This window comes from Crocodylus porosus, unplaced genomic scaffold (assembly GCF_001723895.1).
Source record: "Crocodylus porosus isolate Cpor-Errol unplaced genomic scaffold, CroPor_comp1, whole genome shotgun sequence".
NCBI classification, from domain to species: domain Eukaryota; kingdom Metazoa; phylum Chordata; order Crocodylia; family Crocodylidae; genus Crocodylus; species Crocodylus porosus.
Genome location: NW_017728931.1, coordinates 938,867 through 960,043, shown reverse-complemented (window position 1 = coordinate 960,043; position 21,177 = coordinate 938,867). Strand labels below are relative to the sequence as shown.

The following is a 21,177-nucleotide window of genomic DNA, read 5'->3' as shown; positions in this document are numbered from 1 at the left end:
CCCACCCCTGTAACCTGTCTAGGTCCAATTGCAGCCTATTTCTCCCTTCTAGTGTGTCCACATCCCCCCACATCTTAGTGTCATCAGCATTTTTGAACAGGGTGTTATTTACCCCCTCGCCCAAATCATTGATGAAGATGTTGAACAGTGCGGGCCCAAGGACTGAGCCCTAGGGGACTCCACTGCCCACATCCCTCCAGGTTGAAAATGACCCATCCACCACCACTCTCTGGGTACGGCCCTCCAGCCAGTTGGCAACCCATTTGACTGTGTAGGTGTCGACACCACAGTCCCCCAGTTTCTTAATGAGAACGGGGTGAGAAACAGTGTCGAAGGCCTTCTGAAAGTCCAGGAAGACTATGTCCGCTGCTACCCCTGCATCTAAGGATTTGGTGACCTGGTCGTAGAAGCCCACCAGGTTGGTCTGACAGGACCTGCCGCTAATGAACCCGTGTTGGTTGCCCCTAAGCATAATCTCCCCTACTGGCCCCTTGTGGACATGTGCCAGAATAACTCTCTCAAAAAGCTTGCCCAGGATTGAGGTAAGACTAACTGGCCTATAGTTTCCCAGGTCCTCCTTCCTCTCCTTTTTGAAGATGGGAACCACATTGGCCCTCTTCCAGTTCTCTGGCACCACACCAGAGCACCATGAGTGCTCGTAAAGCCGTGCCAGGGGTCCTGCAATGACCTCAGCCAATTCCCCCAGTACTTGAGGGTTGAGATTGTCTGGGCCAGCTTATTTGAATACATCTAGTCCCTCCAGAAGTTCCCTAAATAGTTCCTCACTAACTCTTGGCCTAGGTGCACCTCCCCTGAGGTCTAAGCGGGGCCCAGAGGGGTGGTGGCTGTTCCGGTCCCTGCTGAGGAAAATGGAGGCAAAGAAATCATTAAATATGTTAGCTTTGTCATCTGGTGTGACGACCAAATTTCCTAGCTTGTCCTGAAGGGGCTCCATGTTACCTGGAACCTTTTTTTTGCCCCCTATGTATTTAAAAAAGGACTTCTTGTTGTCCTTGATCCGGGAAGCTAGTCCCAGTTCCATCTCTGCCTTGGCCTTTCTGACTGTCCCCCTGCATCCCTGAGCAATCGCAGTATAGTCCTCCCTGGTGATGGCCCCTCCCTTCCATTGGGTGGACACCTCCCTTTTAGCTAGGAGACATTCCCGGATGCTTTTGGTGAGCCATGGGGGCTTTTGCGCCCTCCTGCTCCCTTTGATCCGTGTTGGGATTACCTCCCTTTGGGCTTGGAGGATCATCTCCTTAAGGAGCAACCACTCTTCTTGGACACCTGGCTCCCCTCCCCTCCGGGACCTCAGTGCTTCCCTGACTATTCTCCTTAGCTCACTGAAGTCCGCCCTCCTGAAATCTAGAGCTGCTGCCTTGCTGCAGGCCTTTGCCACCTTGCACTGAATGGTGAATTCCAGCAGGTGATGATTGATGTCACCCAGGTGGTTGAGCACCCTCAGCCCCCTCACCAGGTCATCACCCGTGGCCAGCACCAGGTCCAACAAGGCACCTCCCCTAGTGGGGCTGTGCACCTCCTGGGTTAGATGGAAGTCCTGCATTCTGGCTGGGAACCTACGTGAGCGGTCAGACCTGGCTGACTGCTCTTCCCAGCAGATGTCTGGAAAGTTCAGGTCACCCACGATGACCACATCCTTTGACCTAACTACCTCCGTGAGCTGACTTAAGAATTCCTGGTCTAGCTCTTTCCCTTGGTTGGGAGGTCTGTAGTAGACCTCCACCGTTAAGTCTCTTTCCCCTCAACTGCCCTGTATTCTAATCCAGAGCACTTCAGAGTGCCCCTCCTCTGATTCTTTGCTAATTGACGAGGATGTGTATTCCTCCTTAATGTAGAGTGCCATGCCCCCACCTTTCCTCCCTGTCCTATCCCTTCTGTACAGCCTATAGCCCTTGATATTCACTGCCCAGTCTTGTGTTGGGTCTCACCACATTTTAGTGAGCCCCACTACATCTGGGTTGGTGTCAGCTGGCAGGAGGGTAAGTTCCTCTTGTTAAAAAAATGTAAATGTATTAGTTCTGAATAAAGTAAGTCTACGGATGCTATATGTAAATTGTTATAGCTGTTTTTATTTGAAGGTCAGTTTTTTTTTTTTAAATTTTCTTCTCAAGTCCATGTGTTTATGGACAACAGGGTTTGACAGTTGAAGAGAAAGGAGATGCAGGGGGGAGAAACTGGGGGTAAGGGCAGAGACCAAAGGGACTACCTGCCCCCTTAGATTTATTTTCCCTACTGTAGCAGTTGGAGGAGGACAAGTGCAAGACAAACCTCCAATTATTAGTTTCTATATCTAAACGATATCAAATTTATATATGGAAAATTTATACACTCTAATTATTGGGACAGTTATTCTAACTGTCTTATTTGACTTGATATGGTAATAGCACTCTTTTATTCAGGGGCTGTGGTAGAAAAACTTAAAATAGTTTTCATAGGTTTTACCACCATTAAGTGAATTCTGCTTACCAAGAAAAAGAAAACGGCAGTGTCATTTCTCCAAAGTTCTTCTTTAACTTGTTTAGGAAGTTCTGATTCTTTACCTGTGTGACCTTTCAGACCCATTCACTCATTTGTGTTTTCTTCTCTTTGCTTGATTTCATACCCAAAAAGTCATCTCAGATGCAACCCAGCATTCTTGTCCTCATGATATACAAACTCACTGATATTCTTTTCCTTTTAAATATTACTTTGGCTACCCCATCTCATGAAATATAGTTCTACAATGATAAATGGGGGATGAGAATTTCTTTTGCCTCTAGCCATCATTCAAAATTCATGTTTTTGAAGATTTCAGGCATGTTAATTTTCCTGTATCAGTGACAACAGCAAAGCAGTCCTTCTAGAGCATGTTCCAGGTTGCTTTCTATTACTGATAAAGGTATTAACTGGAATCTGTTATAGCCAAATAAATCGGTATATGTTAACCTGAAACCTGTGTATGCTTAATGACAACCTTTGTATTCTTGGGGTGTTCTCATTAAAAGCGATGACAGATTTTTTCCTAAGAGTTTATAGTCAGTTTCCATCTTAGATTGCCAGGACCTGTGCAAGAGAACAATTGAGTCATTGGGTGGGAAGGGACCTCAAGGATCATCTCATCCAACCATGTTCTGTTAATGCAAATGGCATCTTGAGAAGCACAAGTTCAGGGACAGCTGTATTCTCCACAAGCATCACACAGGGGACAAGATTAATAGATTCATAGATGTTAGGGTTAGAAGGGACCTCAGTAGATTGAGTCCAACCCCCTGCCCTGGGTAGGAAAGAGTGCTGGGGTCAGATGACCCCAGCTAGGTGCATGTCCAGTCTCCTCTTGAAGACCCCCAAGGTAGGGGAGAGCACTAGGGCTGTGCAAAATGGCACTATTCCGTTTCACCTTCAGTTTCACCAGTTTGAAGGAACAGCGTTCCGTTTCGAATTTCATTTAAATTCGAAACTGCTGTTCCACTTTGTTCCATCGAAACTGAAAGGCTGTTTTGATGCTGTTTCAATGTTCTGCTGGGGGTGGGGAGTCAGCCCAGGTAGGCTGACTTCTCACCCCAAGTGTTAGATCACACAGGGAGTGGGAAGTCAGCCCAGCTGAGTTGACTCCCCATTCCTGCTGCTAGATCAGGTGGGGGAGCAGAGAGTCAGCCCAGCTTGGTTCTCTCACCCCACCCCCCAGTGCTGTGATTGGGTGCGGGGTAGAGAGTCAGCCCAGCTGGGCTCATTCCCTCCCCCCCCCCATGCAGCGATCAGGTGCAGGGTGGACAGTGAGCTCAACTGGGCTCGGACCCCGCCCCCCCAGCACTGCAATCAAGTGTGGGGGCAGAGTCAGCCCAACTGGGCTCACTTCCCCCCCTGCACTGTGATCAGGTGCAGGGGGAGTCAGCCCATCTGGGCTGACTCTAACCCCCCCCACACCAGATTGCAGCGCTTGGGGGCAGGGGGGGGAACTGAGCCCAGGCTGTTATCAGCTTCCAGCAGTGGGAGATGGAGAGTGCCAGGGATGCACTCCTGGCTTGTGCTGGGGGTGAAGCCCTGGTTCTCCCGTGTCTCTCGCAGCTGGCTTTGAAACGCGAAACATTTTCAAACTTTTGAAACATTTTGACTAGCCTCATTTTGCATCAAGGCTGTTCTGAAGCCCTTTATTTTGATTCAATTTTACTGTTTTGAGTTTGAAATTAGTCGAAACAGTGTAGAATCAAAACAACCGGCAAAATTTCACACAGCCCTAGAGAGCACCACCTCCCTTGGAAGACCATTCCAGACTCTGGCAACCCTTACTGTGAAGAAGTCCTTTCTAATGTCCAACCTAAATCTGCTCTCCATCAACTTGTGGCCATTGTTCCTAGTTACTCCAGGGGGTGCCCTAGTAAATGGAGTATCTTCTATTCCTTGCTGCCCTCCTATGATGAATTTATAGGCAGCCACAAAATCACCTCTCAGCCTTCTCTTGCAAAGAGTGAAGAGACCTAGGTCCCTCAGTCTCTCCTCATAAGGCCTTGCTTGCAGGCCTCTGACCATATGTGTGGCCCTCCTCTGAACCCTCTCAAGATTCTCCGCATCCCTCTTGAAGTGCGGGGCCCAAAACTGGATGCAGTACTCCAGCTGTGGCCTGACCAGTGCCACATAGAGGGGAAGCATCACCTCCCTGGACCTGTTCATCATGCATCTGCTAATGCATGATAAAGTGTGGTTAGCCTTGTTGATCACTTTGTCACATTTGATGACTCACATTCAACTTGGAGTCAACTGTGACTCCAAGATCCCTTTCTGCTGCTATGCTGCTGAGGTCAGAGGTCATTCCCCAGCTTGTAAGTGTGTTGGTGGTTCTTTTTGCCCAGGTGCAGAGCTTTGCACTTGTCTTTGTTGAACTGCATCCTATTTCATTCTGCCCATTTTTCTAACCTGTCCAGATCTGCCTGGATCTGTTCCCTACCCTCTGGTGTGTTAACTTTGCCCCATAATTTGGTATCATCTGTGAACTTGGACAGGGTACTCTCCACGCCCTCATCTGAGTCACTGATGAAGACACTGAATAGCACTCATCCAAGAACCGAGCCTTGTAGGACTCCACTGCCCACATCTTTCCAGTTCAATATCGACCTATCCACCACCACTCTCTGGGTGCAACCCCTAGGCCAATTTGCCATCCATCTTATTGTGTAATCATCTACATCACAGCCTGTCAGTTTATTTACGAGAACAGAATGAGATACTCTATTGAAGTCCTTCTTAAAGTCTAGGTAAATGACATCTACCTCGACTCCTGAATCTGAAGAGCTCATGGTGCCCTCCTCCTCCCATCAGTCCTTGATTTTGTTTAGCAGTCCTGCTCTTGTTTCCTGAGAAGGCAAAAGTTTCCATCACTTATGTACATGCCTAGTCTGGCTTTGACAATCACCTTTTGTGTCGGCTCCTGAAGAACCAGTTCTTCAGGGCTTCCTTAATTTTCCAGGATAGAATGACAGCGGGGGATTTATTGCCTATAAGAGCTTGGATACAGAACAGTGTGGATAAAGGACGTTTCCATTCAGTAAGTAAAGGAAAACATCACCATCATCAACAATAAATAAAATTGGTTCAGGCCCATCAAAAACATTTTACTTAACAGAAAAAGAAAGAGTTTTTAGGTAATTTAACATTTCTCCCCCATTCCTTTAATAAATATAGACCAAATTCTAAAGAGTAAAATGACATCATTTTGAAATGAGAAGTTAAAACCTGTCTCTTCAGGAACACTGAAACACAGTATTTCATCTCTTTTTAAAATATAATTTCCCCAATTTTAGGTCAGAACTCTTTACTGAGTCTGGCTTGAACTTTTCAGTAGTTTCAGCCCTTGTTAAATTGCATTTTTCACAATTATTTCAATTTTAATATTTGCCTTCTACAATTTCAGTTTCTCCCATATCAACTCAGTGCAGACCATGTAGTCAAACTCAATAATCAGCCCTTCAAAGGAACTTTCATTTTGTCTGCACAATGATTCTTTACACATGACCTTAATTATCACAGGTCTTATTTATTCAGTCATTCCACTGTCAATACCCCATTCACTGGTAACTTCTCTCCACATGTGCTCTTTTAGTTATCATTCCTCTCTCTCACAAGTGAGTTGGGATATTGCTGGGGACCATTTGTCTTGGGCTGCTGTATTGACCTGAGCTGCAACCATTCCAAAAACCTTTCAATTTTTCTTCCAGTGTGGGATTAGAGACCAATGAGGAACCCTGTTGTAATACTATTTTGTTTCCTGACACACTGTGTTACTGCTCTCTACAAAGTGGAGTCTAAACCATGTGTTCCCCTTCTCTCACCAGTGGCACAGAAGGGAATGACAACTTACTCTGAGCTGAAGTTTCAAAAACCACCTAAGAAGAAGAGAAGTGCAAGGCTTCAGGAAGCAGAAGGCAGAGGGGCTGAGGGCAGCCCAAGCCAACTGAGGAGAAATCAAGGTAACCTTGTCCTGGTTTCAGAGCAGTCCTGAGACATCTCATCTTTCTGTTATCACCATCAGAATAAAAAACATGTGCACGGGTTCTTCATTTTGTACTAAATCTACCTGCCAGATGAATAACTCATCAGACTTCTTATCTGAGTCGTTCACTAGCACGGACCAGCCCTGCAGCTTGTAACCAGCTTTTTACTGCTTCTACAATGCAAGTGTTCTGCTCCTGGCCATGCTGTTCCTTTTCTCTCTATCAAACCTCTTCTAAGCATAGTCTTTTCATTTAGGGTGGTCAGGTTTTTTCCACCAGGAATGAGCAAAAGATTCCTATTTGTATTTTTGTAACATTTGGGATTCTCAGATAATAACCTGATTGCAGCATCTCGGAGTTAAAAAAAAACAAATAATTAAAAACTTGTTTCAGTGCTTCACCACCCTCCAAGTGAGAGAGTTTTCCCCTAATATCCAACCTAAACCTCCGTTGCTGCAACTTGAGTCCACATCTTAGTCCAGGGCCTCAAAAATGGTTGGAAAATCACATCACAGCCCACAATGGGTCACACGAAGATATTTTGGCCGTTTGAGATTCTCCCACTTACCTGCTGCTTGGTTACCTCCCACTGCTTGGACAATGCTGCTTTGTACTCTGCTGTAGGTATGATACCATCTATACTCCACCAACTTTGGCAAAGAAGCTAAGAGAAACAATCCATCTGTGCTGACTAATGCTGTGATCCATTTTTAACCATTGGGGCTGTTAGTTCCTTGACCACAGGGAGTAGTTGGAACAATGAAAAGAATTGTTCTGGGTGTGATATCTAGTGCTTGAATGGTAGGGATAGGTAGTTCCCCCCCTGCCCATGGCCATTTAGTTAGATTTTCCATCAATATCCAAGTGAACCAATTTTGTTAGTTTCAAGGCACTTTTATCAAGACTGCTCATTTAGAGTGACATGCTATTCTTTCCTGGTCATCTAAGTGGCCATATTTTGGTTTTCTACAAGGTATTTTTATTACTTACCTATCCAGGGAAAGTTTCTTGCTGCATTTGTACCCCTGTGTGTGTGAATGACTATTTAGCTGCACCAACTGAGTAGTGTCATAGCCAGTTTACTTTTCCCTTGTGAACATGGAGCAGACTTAGATGCCTGAAAATGGAATTGTGCAGAATCTGTGACTACTGCCTTTAGCCTCAGGAGCTGAAACAGTCCTGTGTGTGTACCTTCCATAGCTCAGTGGCTATGATCTCACCTGCAATGTGGGAGGCCCCGTTTCACCCCAAGGAAGTGTGATCCTATTTTCCCTCCTAGCACAGCATCCTTGGGATGCTGGGGGGTTTGTACTAATGCCTTTTTTTCTTCATGGTACAGCACTCTAACCACCACAGTACAAGTCAACCACCATTCACAACCTTCTCCACTGCTCCTTTTGTAGCTGAGCCACTAAGGTAGTCTTTGGAAAAAATGGATGGAGGCAGTGTAGGAGCGGGGGACTTCTGCCCCACTGGGAAGAAGGGCCCTGGATAAAATCCAGGCCCTTCTTCCTTCTAGGCCTTCAGCCACCTGACTGAGCCACGTAGCCTCTAGCCTGTACCTTTCCTTCTGGCTCTACATCTCTCTGAGACCTCAGTCACATGGCTGCCCAGGGACCAGCTTCCAAAGAAGCATCAGCAAAAGTACTGGGTGTTGGCTGATTTGGTGTGGTTGTTAGAACGATGTGAAGTCAGAGAAATCCAGAGACAAACTCCCTTTGGGTGAGGGATGCTGAGAATCCAGGGCCTTTGGTCTTCCAGGTGAGTGCACTAGTTACTTAGGGTGTGTGTAGATGAAACAGGGCCCTAAACTGAAGTGGTGGGTTTTTAAAAACTCTGCTTCAGTTTAGGGTCCTTTAAACCCCCATGTTATGCACAAACCTGTGCACTTACCTGCTTCTCTGCTGGTGGGGAGGGGAGGGCGAACTCCCGGTGGACGGAGTGGAGCACAGTGGTCCCTGGGCTGCAGGCAGAGGGGTGGGGATGGGACAACTGGTGCTTCCCTCTGCAGTAGCGGCAGCTCCCCCCGCCCCAGGCAGCACCCGCCCACAGCACCTTGCTCGCGTGGTCCTGTGGGGGGGGCACCACAGCCGTGGAGGGAAGCATCAGGCCTCTGTATAGCTCAGGCAGGCAGGTGGGCTCCAGGGGGATCTTGGGTGGATCCTGCTTTCCTGGGCTGCTGCCAGGCTGCCTGCAGGGCTTCCTGCAGAGCTGCAAAGCTGCACGGAGCCAGGTGCTTCGCTCTGTGGCTGTAGGGGCAGTAAATTTAAACTACTCAGAGTTTTAGTTTGCTGCGCCCCAAGTCGTTTAAGGTGCATTACACCACCGAATTTCCTACAGTGGCTGGAATTTATGTACAATACACCACTGAGGTGTGCAAACACCAACACCATTAAAACAGTGCAAAAACATTTAGCCTGCTTTAAGGTGTCATGCACGCATGCCCCTCTTTGTCTACACATAGCCCTAGCCACTGGGGGGAAAAATGTGGATGTCTCTTTCCCTCCCCATGCGCTGGGCTATTCCTCTGCAGGTGTAAATACCAGAAATGCTCCATAGATGACTAAGATACAGTCACTCTGGTGACCAGAAAACAATAGAATGCCACCCTTAACTGTGATATGTCCAGTGCTGCCACTGGCCATTATCTTCACCAGAGTGTGTCAGCTGGCAACCTGGGCAGCTGTGGCAACTTTCAGCTGCCACTGACCCAATCATGAGGCTGTTTTTTTCACCTTTCCTCCAACTTGGGCCAAGGGCTGCTGCCCCAGTTGCCCCACCTTAGTTATGTTACCAGCCTTCACTGATTCTTAACTTCTCCTGCTACTCCACTTATTTATGCCTTCCCCTCCTCCAACCTGTGCAGCTATTTCAAGGAGACATTTTTAAAGTTGCCCACGTGAGCTTTTTTTGCATGAGCTTCTTTGATTTGTGATATGGTGATTTCTGTATTTTTGTAGGTTGGCGATATATTCATGGGACATTATTTTCATTTCTTTGTCAGATCCTTCAGTTTCATCTCTTCGATGGCAACTCACTGCAGTTATTTTTGGGATCCTCTGCCTCATTTTATTGGTAGCAATGGGAGTTTTGGGTATCATGGGTAAGTTTAGGAAAGACAAGAGTGTTTTCTGGTGGTTCAAGGAGGAGACTGAAAAGCTGTATTACTTTCAGGGTATCATTAAAATAGTAGGTTTCTCTGTGTGCTGTATGCAGTTCAAAGCATGGTGTGGGACCTGGTCAATGAGAGAGACAAACATGAGCTGTGTGGAGTGTCTTTGTAGTGGCTTTCTTTAGTAAGTGCCTTCTTGTTCAAGACAAATTGTGACTCCATGACAAACTGGAAACCAGAAAAATCAAGATTTTGGGTACTATGTAACCCAGATCCCTAGACCTCCAAGTCCTCCCTTTGATTTGGGGGAATGAGAATTGTAAAGGAAAATATTAGATTTTCAGTGCAAAAATGAAATTCAAACTGAGCTGAAGCAAAATGACCAGCTGTAATAAAGGACCCAGTCTTGGGGAATAAGGGAAAGGGAGAAGAGGGAACTGTGGACACCTGTAAGGCATGGGCGTGACTATGGTGGTGGCTGGATATAACACATTTAGCCATTAAGGCATGTACGGCTGAAGAATGAATATTGAGATGGAGAAAGAAAGAGAGCAACTAGGTTCACCAATATCACAGGGCAGCCTCTTTTCCTTACTTTAACAACAAGGTGGGATGGTTAAGAGGAAACTGGGTAAGTCTCTGGGAGGCTGGAGCAGACACACAACAGGATAGGGGTGGCCAAAAAGGTGGTGTGATGGCAACCCCAGGAGCATTGCCTGTGACACCAGTAAAGTAGAAAAGAGCCAAGGTTCTGGTCTCTACATAAGCAGCGCCATGCTAAGATGGAGAGAACATAGATATCCCCCACACGGCCTGCTGGAACAATTTCTATCTAAACTGGGTAAGTTCAGTTTGGGGCGTGTTAGCTGGAGTCATGTACTGTGAGACATCCCTGCTCACAGACATCACTGACATTTGGGAGGACCCACCCCACAGTGATGAGTCTGGCCTTGTTTTCTAACCTTAGCCAAATGACTTCACTTCACTGTGCCTTTTTTCTTTCTTTTTAGCTTAACAAAAATACTTGATTTTGAATCAGTTTGACATTAACCTGCATAAGGCAGGTCGGGGGTTGGGGAGGGGCACACAGTGCCTGAGTGGAGTTGTTCATTTGCCATCTTCACCCAAGAGTGCTGAAGGAGCTGGCCGAAGTCATTGTGGAGTCCCTGGTGAAACTGTTCCACAACTTGTGGCCCTCTGGAGAAGTCCCTGAGGACTGGAAGAGGGCCAAAGTTGTGCCCATTCACAAGAAGGGCAGGAGGAAGGACCCAGGTAACTATGGGCCAATCAGCCTAACTTCCATCCTAGGGAAAATCCTAGACCAGTTTATCAAGGAGTCTGTCTATGATAAGCTTGCTGAAGGTACAATTCTGAATGACTACCATCATGGCTTTGTCATGGCCAGGTCTCGTCTTACCAACCTCATCTCCTTCTATAACCAGATGTGGCAGGACACTGTGTGTGCCTGCCACTTTAAGGACCTCAGCCAAGCAGTCAGCAGGTGCCTGATTGAGGCAGCCATTTTTGATTCAGGGCTGCCCAAATAAACAGGGCATTTTGCTGCTGGCTAGAGAGGCAGCAACATCACTTGGTTGTGAGGCTCCATAACAACCTGGAAGTAAGGGAGGAGCTGTAGAGGATTGTCAGGAAGCTTCTGGTCCTGGGCATGACCTAAAACTTCACCCTGCTGGGGAGTGGGTGGCCTGGTGGGGCTCTCAGTGGTGCGGGAGCCCCCAGGAAATGCCAGGCCAGTGAACACCCTGGTGAAAGGTGGGTTGGGGTGCCTTAACTCCAGCCCCCACAACCAGGTGGGTTAACCCCTAGTATGGGACCAGAAGGCAGACCCACAAGAGAGAGTGGGGCTAGAGGCTCGAATCCTTGATTGTAGAGTACCCTCAACTGCCCTGGGCTGGGGCCAGGACCAGAATGGTCAAAAGGGCCAGGGGCCCATGGCAAGGGGTGCCCAGAGCTAGGAGGGCCTGGGGTTCTGACTGGCCTTGGAGGTGAGGCCAGGGCCTGTATGGTCAAAGGTCCTGGAGGGGGACCACACCTAAGTGGGGAAATGGTTCAGGGAGCTAAGGAGCTGTGATTGAGGGCTGGGTAGGCTGCCTGAGTGGAGGGATCCAGTTGGGGTCTGAACTGGATGATTCTGGGGACCAGTGCGGGGCCGGTAAGAGTAACATCAGTGGATGCCATCTGTGAGGCATAGACTGTGGTGTAGTGGAGTTATGGAGCCGCAGATAGTGCCCCCTGGCATGGTGCAACAAATGGCTGCCCTCCTGCTTAATTAACAACTTTTAATTAATTAACATCAAGTTGTGGTGGGTCAGAAGGTGGGCAGTTGGTCCAGGAACAGGTGGGCGGGCTGCAGGGAAATTGGCCCAGAGAAGGCCCCCTGTTACACCAGGTAACTCGCCACCTGGACATGAGAGAGTAGGTTGACATTATATATCTTGACTTCCAAAAGACCTTTGGTCTAGTATCCCACAATGTCCTTGAGAGAAAATTGAGGACTGTGGGCTGAACTCCAAGACAGCCGGGTGGGTGAGAAACTGGCTTCAGCATAGGACCCAGAGTGTCGTAGTGAACGGATCTTTGTCATCCTAGTGAAAAGTGGGCAGCAGTGTTCTGCAGGGGTCAGTGCTCGGTTCAGTACTTTTCAACATCGTTATTAATGATTTGGATGTGGGGGTGAAGAGCTCATTGGCCAAGTTCATGGACAACATCAAGTTATGGGGGAGCATGGTCATGTTTGAAGATAGGCTACAGATACCGGCAGACCTAGACAGGCCAGCAAATTGGGCAGATTGGAACCTGATTAAGTTCAACACTGAGAAATGTAAAGTGCTACCTGGTGACGAGCAACCCCCAACACACCAACAGGCTTGGCGGCACCTAACTGACTAACACCACGAATGAAAGGGTATTGGGGATAATAATAGACCATAGTATGAATATGAGCTGGCAGTCATGCCGTAGCCAGTAGGGCAAATAATACTCTGGCATGCATTGATGCATCTCCAGCAAAACCAAGGAGGTGATTCTCCTGCTCTACTCAGCACTGGTGAGGCTGCAGCTGGAGTACTGCTTCCAGTTCTGGGCACCATGCTTTAACAAGGATGTGGACAAGCTTGAGAGAGGGATGGAGGGGGGAGGGAGGATGCCAAAATACTTCTTCCAGAGTGCAGTTTTCCTTAAGGCTGGGTCTACCTGCAACCATTTTTTCTGCTGAGCAATTCAGCATTTCCCATCACAACTTGGGAAGGGATTTTGTGGTGGCAGCTGCAGTAAGGGAAGGGCATGAGAGGGTTCATATGTCCAGAACCTGCTGTGCTAAACCTGGAGCTGCTGGCCTTGCCAACATCTCCTCTTCAGCAGTCACTATCTTCTCTTCCCTATAGCTGGCCAGGGGCAAAAACTTCACCAATTATTCCTGTGAATTTAAGGCCAAACTGACTTGACAGATACCAATCCAATTCAGTTCAACAAACCAAAGTTTTATGATCTTCTTGTGCAAAAACTTGAAACTGAAATTTCCTCACAGAAGATGCTAGCTTTGCAGAACCTGCATTTGCTCTTAATAAATAATTTTGGCACAAAATCCCTGGCTGGGTCTAGTGGTCACTCTTGCCATTACACTACTTGGGAACAAGCCTTGTTTCTGTTGCAGCCTGCTCTAGGTCATGCTGGACAGAAGCAGTGACACTGTGGTCTGGAAGCTCTGACGTAACAGCAACATTGTAGTTTCCAGTACTCCCTCCACAGCTGCTTCAGCTCTTTAGCAGGTGCTGTGCAATGAGTGTGATCTACCGTAGGCCCAACTACCTTGGATTTGTGCTACTAGAACTGGGCAGGGACAACATTTCACTTCTGCAAGGAAAAAAATAATTGAGTCTGGAGAATGTTTTCTTTCCTAATTGGGACAAAAGTCAAAACCTAGGTATATTTCTGGAGAAATGAAACTCCTCCATGGCTTGTTACTTAGAAGCCAGAACAACTACAGCTCTGTAGCAGCCCCCAAGGCAATCCTGGAAGCCCGTGCAGTTGTAGCTCTAATATCTTAAAGCAGAAAACATCTAAGAAGCCAGGAAGTCTGTACTACCTCTTAGATATCCATATTGAAAGCTGGGGAAGTGAGTGGGAAGGTGAGCTGCTGGTAAACTATTTACAGGAGCTCAATTTGAGAAATCTTCACTTTCCTAGTAGAAAATGACTCCATCCAATCATACTAGTGCAACTAGGGCTTTTGTGTCACCACCTTTCAGAGGACATTATGGCTACCAAATTCTGCTTATGCATATATAACAACAGACACTATCAAGCTGTTCTGATGTTTCAGTCATGGAGCTGAGCCAAGAGAAGAAAGACCTCACCCAGTGTCCGATGTCCTGCTCAGACCCAAACAGAAGTGTTCCAGGATTGCCACCGGATCAACGTCCTGACACAGGTATATATCTTCTTGTGCAAAAACTTGAAACTGAAATTTCCTCATAGAAAATGCCAGTTCTGCAGAAATGTTTTGTCTTAAGAAATAATTTTGGCACAAAATCCCTGACTGGGTCTAGTGGTCACTCTTGCCATTGTGCTAGCTGGGAACAAGCCTTGTCACTGTTGCAGCCTGCTCTGGATCATGCTGGACAGAAGTGGTGACACTGTTTCTGGAAGCAGTAACAGCTTTCATGTAACAGCTACCTTGTGGTTTCCAGTACTCCCTCCACAGCTGCTTCAGCTCTTTAGCAGGTGCTGTGCAATGAGTTTGGTCTTCTGTAGGCAGACTACTTTGGATTTGTGTTACTAGAGCTGGGCAGGGACAACATTTCACTTCTGCAAAGAAAAAAATAATTGTGCTTTTGGAAATATTTTCATTCCTAATCAGGACAAAAAGTCAAAACCTGGATATATTTCTGGAGAAATGAAACTCCTCCATGGCTTGTTACTTAGAAGCCAGGGTAACTACAGCTCTGTAGCAGCCCCCAAGGCAATCCTGGAAGCCCGTGCAGCTGTAGCTCTAATACCTTAAAGGAGAAAACATCTAAAGAGCCAGGAAGTCTGGGCTACCTGTTAGACCTCCATATGGAAAGCTGGGGAGGTAGATGGAAAGGTGAGCTGGTGACAAATCATTTAGAAGGGCCCAATTTGTAAAAATCATTGCATTCTTGGTGGAAAATGGCTCCATCAAATCATACTAGTGCAGCTAGGGCTTGTGTGTCACCAAGATACAGAAAACATTATGGCTAAAAAATTCTGCTGATGCCTGTATCACAACAGACACTATCAAGCTGTTCTGATGTTTCAGTCATGGAGCTGAGCCAAGAGAAGAAAGACCTCACCCAGTGTCCGATGTCCTGCTCAGACCCAAACAGAAGTGTTCCAGGATTGCCACTGGATCAACCTCCTGACAAAGGTAACTGTGGGAAGGGAGAGGCTATCAGGGTAGGCCCAAAAGATCATGTGGGACTTCCCTGGCCCTGCAAAGTGCCATTTCCCTTCCCCAAAATGTGTGAGCCTGGGGTATGGGATCCCCATTGTGGTGCTGCCAGAAGGTCCAAAAATGCTCTGAAAAGGCATAAATGAAAGATTGTACTCTCCTGGTCTGATCCTTCATTTCAGAATTAAAGATGATGAGCCAAAAAGGGGAAAAATAGTCCAAATCAAATGGAAAAGTTTCAGACTACATGAAATAAATGTTCAAATGATGAAAACACAGAATAAATTGGGTTTTTGATTTTAACGAGTTTTTTAGGATTTTGCCTTTTGTCTGAATTTAGGACAGGAAAATGTTTTGAGTCGCAAAAACCTTTGAGGAGAGGAAAAACATTTTCCCCAGTGACCATGACCTGTGTCCAGGTTTGGGACTGGTGTGTGTCAATCAGGGTTTGGTGCTCTTGTCTCTTAGCTACCTTCCCTACTAGAGACGAGCTTTCCCCTCCCTAGCCCCGTCTGGGCTGAAGGGGTTGGTCTGGCCTCAGCCTGGATGGCGGTGGCTGTTTGGCTGGTTTGCCTTATCCCAGAGAGAGCCAGAGAAGCCAGCTCCGCTGTTCTCTACATGGCAGCAGCTGCTGCTCCTGGAAGGGAAAGGACCATCCCCATTTTGATATATGGGGCAGGACCTCCCCTCACCATAGGGCCCATGAAACACAAGCAGTGTCACTGGAGGAACACGGTGGGTGTGAAATTCCCTCATTCCTGATGGCAGTGTCCCCAGCAGGGGAGCAATCGGGGAGAGAGGTGACCTGATGCGGTGTATGTTTTTCCAGAGAAGTGTCTGGTGCGGTGGAGTCACAAAGAGAAAAGATCCTACCTCTTTTCCTCTGAAAAAAGACCTTGGGCACAGTGTAAATCCTTTTGCAGTTCTCACTCTGCCAGCCTACTCTGGATTGACAGCCAAGACGAGCTGGTGAGTTCATGTTACTTTTGACATAATATCCGGGGAGTGAATGGGGTCAGCTGGGAGTCAGGTCCCGGGGGTGGGTTTCTGCAGCCAAGTGTGGACCAGATAATGCCAAGAGTGGGCTTCTGAGTACTGGGGGGCCTGTGAATGGGCAAAGCACATTGGACGTCTCTCTGACTGTGTAGGAATGAGTGGGTAGTTTGCACAGGTACAGCTTACTTGTATATCTGTATTTCATGTTTCTCTTTAGCTGTGCATGTATGACAGGTACTACAGTGTTACCTGCAGGATGTTTGAGATCATGCATGGCTGTACTGGCACAGGACCGTAGGCAGGTACAGGGTACCGGGGCTGTCTACAGAGATAATCTCTACACAGATGTCTATGGTGATGCTGCATAGGGAACTCCTAGCACCCGGCAGGTGTGGTCATGCACCTGAGAGATCTTGCTTTCTCTCCCATTTAATCAGGATTTCACCAAGAAGGAGTCATTTGAGTATTCAGAAGAACGTGAAAGCTCTCTATACTACTACCCATTCTGGACTGGACTGTCGTACAACTCTGAAACAAAGAAGTGGGTCTGGGCGGATGGCACAGCTCTCTCCCCTGGCCTGTAAGTCTGTGTCAACTAGGGTGTCCACAACTCTGCACCAAAAAGCAGCACAAGTTGCTGAGCGAGTCTCATTGTGGGACTGAGGGTCTCGGACAGGTCCATTAAACAGAGTTGTGAACTTGATCATAGACTCAGTGAGTGACAGGCCCCAGCAGGAAGCACACGTCTGAACTGGCCCCGGGTGTTTGGAAGGCTGTACTTGTGCTGGATCTCTTGTGAAACAAATTTGGCTGAGGGCTCGAGGATGGTGGTGAAGAAAGGCAGCGTCACTCTCCTCTGTCTTGTGGCCTGCATCCAGGCACATTGACCAGCTGGTTGGCTGAGGACAATATGTGTGGATAAGGCACGTGTCCATTAGCCTGTGAGAGACTTCTGCTGAGCTCACCTCATACACCATGAGGGCCCCATCCTGCCAGAACAACATAGGAAGTGCCACACTGGGTCAGACCAATGGTGCATCTAGCCCAGTACCCTTGTCTCTGAGAGTGGCAGACATGGATGCTAGACAGGGAGAGCAGTGACCCAGATATCTCTGGAGGGGTTTATCGCCTATCCAATATCCCCCCTGCCATCCACCATTCCTTATGTTGGACATGCCAGAGGAAACATCTCCAGAGATGCCAGAGGGAATATCATGAAACATCATTAGCTGTACCCTGGCTACATGTGTTAGGCTCATAAGAAGCACAGGTTATGCCCTGGGAAAACTGCGGGAGAGTGGTGGTGGAGGTATACAGGAGCCTTACCCATGATATGGACTCAAAGACAGTCCCCGGCTGCAGTGGTTGTGGCTGCTGCTGGCATTGCAGTATGGTCTGCCTGCCTCAATTGTTGTTCTTACAGCAAAACCGAGGTTTCCACATCTAACAGCTGTTGCTGCAAGAGCAACACCATGGGGCTGCTCTTGCAGCCAGAGCATGGCCTCCAGTGGGGTAGAGGGTGATTCTGACTCTCCTTCTGAGTTGTCTTCCAGGGCTGGTGCCTTGTTCACCCACCCTGAGTAACACATCTCAGTAGTGTGGGTTATACAACATCTGCAGCAGTATCTGTGTGAAGCCTGGTGACTGACTAGGCTTACGAGTCCAACAGCACAGAGCTGGAATAGTTATGAGAGCTGCTCACTACCCTAAAATCACTTTTGTCTCCATAATACTGTCCATGTTAAGGGCCATTCCCATGTTTCTTGTAGATTGACTCACGACAAACAAGAGCAGCCATTTGAGATGGCTCAAAGGATGGCAGCGTTAGACTCATGGGGCCCCTGCGGTCAGTGAGAGGAGAGGAGTCTGGTGCATTCTGAGTGCAGTATACACGGGAGAGCCATGTGATACAGGAATTTAGCTCATGGATAGTGTCTGCGCTTGTGCAGTCTGTGTATTGTATGTGGGAGCATGGGGCCTGGAGACACCTCCGGGAAGAGGATTTAGTTGTAAGAAAAGGAGGACAAATACCTCCATTCTGTGGGTTTGATTGCAGGAGGAATTTCTGGAGCATCAAAGTTTTTTTCCTTTAGTGAAGTTTGGCCCAGACACAAGGGTGACCACACCTGCCTTTGTACTATGTGCTATGACAATGCAGGGGTCATGTGTGGAGAGATTCTCTTCTGTCACATTTAGCCTTGAGCATCCTTGCCCTTCCTTCTGTTAGGCTGTTGCCTCAAGGTCTCCAGTGGTCAGTACAATGGGGGGGAGAGGACTCCTGGTCCTGTGTCCTGGTGCGCTGAGCTCAGGGGGATGGACCTGAACTGTAAACTGTGATTTTTCATTCCAGGACTATGCCCCTGGTCCCCAGTCACGGAAATGATGCAGGTGCCACTTGCGTGTATGTCCAAGGTGCGGCATTTAAGCCAGACAGGTGTGAAGAAACTCGATTCTGCATTTGTGTGAAGATGAAAGCAGCAGGAAATAACTAAGTGCATTGACCCAGAGACAGGTGATGCAATGGGGACTGGTGGGGGAGATGCCTATAGCAGAATGGGGAATGCGTGGCTGTGGAAATGAAATGGTCCCACCAGAAAACAACCTGGGTTCTTGTGCTGCCATTTGCAGAGACAACCATGTGAACTAACAGCCTGGGACACTCTGGGATGTTACATAGACACAGGCAAACCTCAACTCTTTCATTTCATACATGTGTAATTTGACTCTATCTCTATCCCCTACAGCCCATCTGCAACTGCTGGAGCCAGGAGAGATGGGGTACTTGTGCTTCTGTTGCATCTTATTTTCTAGGCTGTGATGGGTTTGTGGTTTGTTGGCAATCACATGAGCAGCAGCCAGTGGTCTGTATGGCTGTATCACAGGCCCAAGGAAGAAACCTGTAATCCCCAGTGACTGCCCTGCCCAACACAGAAGTCTCCCATTGTATACAAGGAACAATCTGGTCTTGCTGAAGTGCAGAAGCTGTGAGGTTCCAGAGGTGCCCTCAGGATACTCCATATCATCTATCTGCTACAGGAATTTGCTTCTGAAAATAAACATCTCCCCCACCCCCTCATTTCTCCACATGATTAATGGGGTGTGTGCGTCTTGGCGGGTCTGATGGGAGAAGGAGTGGTCCATGCTCCAAAGGGACCTGTAGGGTGTTCTCTGGCCAGGAGTGCCACTGGAAAGGGGATTGGGGCATTTGCTGACAGTGATTGCCTGTAGCCTGTGTCATCCTTGTGTCCCCATTGGGCCTGGGGCACGGCATGTCACTGAAACAGTGACGAGATCTTCTGAGTAGGGGCCACCTCTGATCCCATGTACTGTGCAGTGTGGCAGAGGGAGTTCCTGATGAGCCCTGCACATGGGGTTACCGGTAAGAGAGTCTATCCCCGCTCTCAGTGCCATAGAGAGGGGGGCGAGTGGGGCAACCACCTGGGTGCTGAAGCAAAAGGGTGCCAATGGGTGTGGCTCAGCTGGAGTGGGGCACGGGCTGGAGCTACAAGTGGCTCATTCTGGGGGGGCATGGGAATTGTGGAAGGGCAGCTCCCGCTACTGCGTGTGCTTCAGAGCAAGCCTGGGCAGCGTGTGCGTCCCCTGGACCTGTGCCCGGGGTGAGGGTGGGCTGCCGCTGTGGGCTTTGTCTCGGGTGCCAAACTTCGTTGCTGTGACACTGTCTGCTCTGTCGGGCTGGATGCCACCTGGGCCCAGTGTCACGAATAGGGATGGTTACATTTAGGCTCCAGACATGAAATCGGGCCTCTCAAGCCCTGAAAGGACCGTTGAAAGGAGCCAGCAGCTGAGTGCCCTGTCAATCCTACCTGGCACTGCAGGAGTCTGAGTCCTTTTGCCAGTGGTTCCCTGTTATCCAGGCAACCTTGTGGGGATTCAGGGCATGGGTTTTCAGGTCAGCCCAAGGGAATGAGGACCACATGTGTTACTGAAAGGCCATGAAATAAAAAGTCTGTTCCAGTCAATAACAGATCCTGCCCAAGGAGTCTGATGTGCTGGTCTGGTCATTTCATAAACAGAGTTTGACTCCTAGGAGCATCTGTGTCATACATGGTAGTGTCCAGAATCTGCACCATTGTCACTGCCGCCCTGGTCTGGGCAGCAGCCCCCCAGGCCCACCACTTTGTGGTCACTGAACCAGTACAGGTCCCTTCTCTGTGCACGCTGTGTTCAGGAGCATCACAGCTCAAATCAACCTTCCTTCTGTAAGGGCTGCCTGGGGCACAGGCAGTCAGTTTGAGAGGATGGTGCTTGGTCAGGGATTTAGAGGAGTAGAAGCCAAGTTCAAGGCCAGGCATCAGCCCTAGTCCAGGATAGGAAGCAGAGGAGAGAGATGAGGTCATGGTCAAGGCAAGGAATGCCCACGAAGGAACAGAAGCAGTTGGGAACAGGAGAAACAGGTACTGGCAGTACGGTCCATGCTTGAGGTTCAGAGCATGGTGACAATTTTAGATGTCCCAAAGTGTCCAGGGGCCCGGCAAGGTGGTCTGTTTCCCAGACAGCTCTCTGGCTGGGGATGGGGTATGAGAATACTGAATAAGTGTCTGTACTTTCACCATACCCCAGCCCTGAATTATTTTCTTGACTACCAAAAAGCAACAGAGCATTTCTGCTGTTGCAGAGAATGCAGAAAACCCACATCAGAACATTCTTGATACCATGGATTTCTTTTTGAAATCTTTGGGGCTGTCCATACATGCAACCATGTGTGCTTGCAGCAGCTTAAATATCAGTGGCACAAATTTGCGTGAACGTGCGCTTTTTATGTGGGGCAAAATTGTTCTGTCCTAAGTTCAGGACTTGGGGCAAACTGAGCCTGCCCTGCTTCTCCCAGATCTTCAGCCAGGGGTAGCTAGAGGCTGGGGCAAGCTCCTGTGCTGGCTCCAGCATTACTAAAAGTTACTCTGGTGAGCAGCCAAGGGCTACTCACTTTCAGGAGTTTCTGGGGAGAAGCCTCTGCAAGGAAATTGGCCATGCCCCTTCTTATCCGAGCCTCCTGTTGCTGCTGGCTGCTGCTATCTTGGTCTCAGGAGTTTCTGGGGAGAAGATGGCTATGCCCCTTCCTGTGTCTGGTAATGCTGCTGCTGCTGCTGCTAGCTGCTGCTGGCTTGCTCTCAGGAGCTTTTGGCAGGAAGTTAGCT

The 21,177-nt window shown here is 48.3% G+C and overlaps 1 protein-coding gene and 1 long non-coding RNA gene across 2 annotated transcripts in view; one reads left to right on the top strand and one right to left on the bottom strand.

The window, feature by feature from the left end:
* The window catches only part of LOC109316161, a 27,134-nt gene extending 14,744 nt beyond the window's left edge, over positions 1 to 12,390 (bottom strand). Inside the window, exons 1-3 of the long non-coding RNA XR_002102738.1 lie at positions 12,379 to 12,390; positions 9,998 to 10,002; positions 5,604 to 5,609 (exon numbers count right to left, since the gene is read on the bottom strand). This is a non-coding gene — a long non-coding RNA (uncharacterized LOC109316161). The remainder of the gene's footprint in view (positions 1 to 5,603; positions 5,610 to 9,997; positions 10,003 to 12,378) is intronic.
* The window catches only part of LOC109316159 (C-type lectin domain family 1 member A-like), a 23,037-nt gene extending 3,940 nt beyond the window's left edge, over positions 1 to 19,097 (top strand). Inside the window, exons 2-9 of the mRNA XM_019544036.1 lie at positions 6,327 to 6,461; positions 9,490 to 9,588; positions 13,937 to 14,044; positions 14,894 to 15,001; positions 15,855 to 15,994; positions 16,459 to 16,601; positions 18,372 to 18,533; positions 18,766 to 19,097. Of these exons, the coding sequence (XP_019399581.1) occupies positions 6,327 to 6,461; positions 9,490 to 9,588; positions 13,937 to 14,044; positions 14,894 to 15,001; positions 15,855 to 15,994; positions 16,459 to 16,601; positions 18,372 to 18,513 (875 nt within the window). The 3' untranslated portion in view covers positions 18,514 to 18,533; positions 18,766 to 19,097. The remainder of the gene's footprint in view (positions 1 to 6,326; positions 6,462 to 9,489; positions 9,589 to 13,936; positions 14,045 to 14,893; positions 15,002 to 15,854; positions 15,995 to 16,458; positions 16,602 to 18,371; positions 18,534 to 18,765) is intronic.
* The last annotated feature ends 2,080 nt before the right edge of the window (positions 19,098 to 21,177 follow it).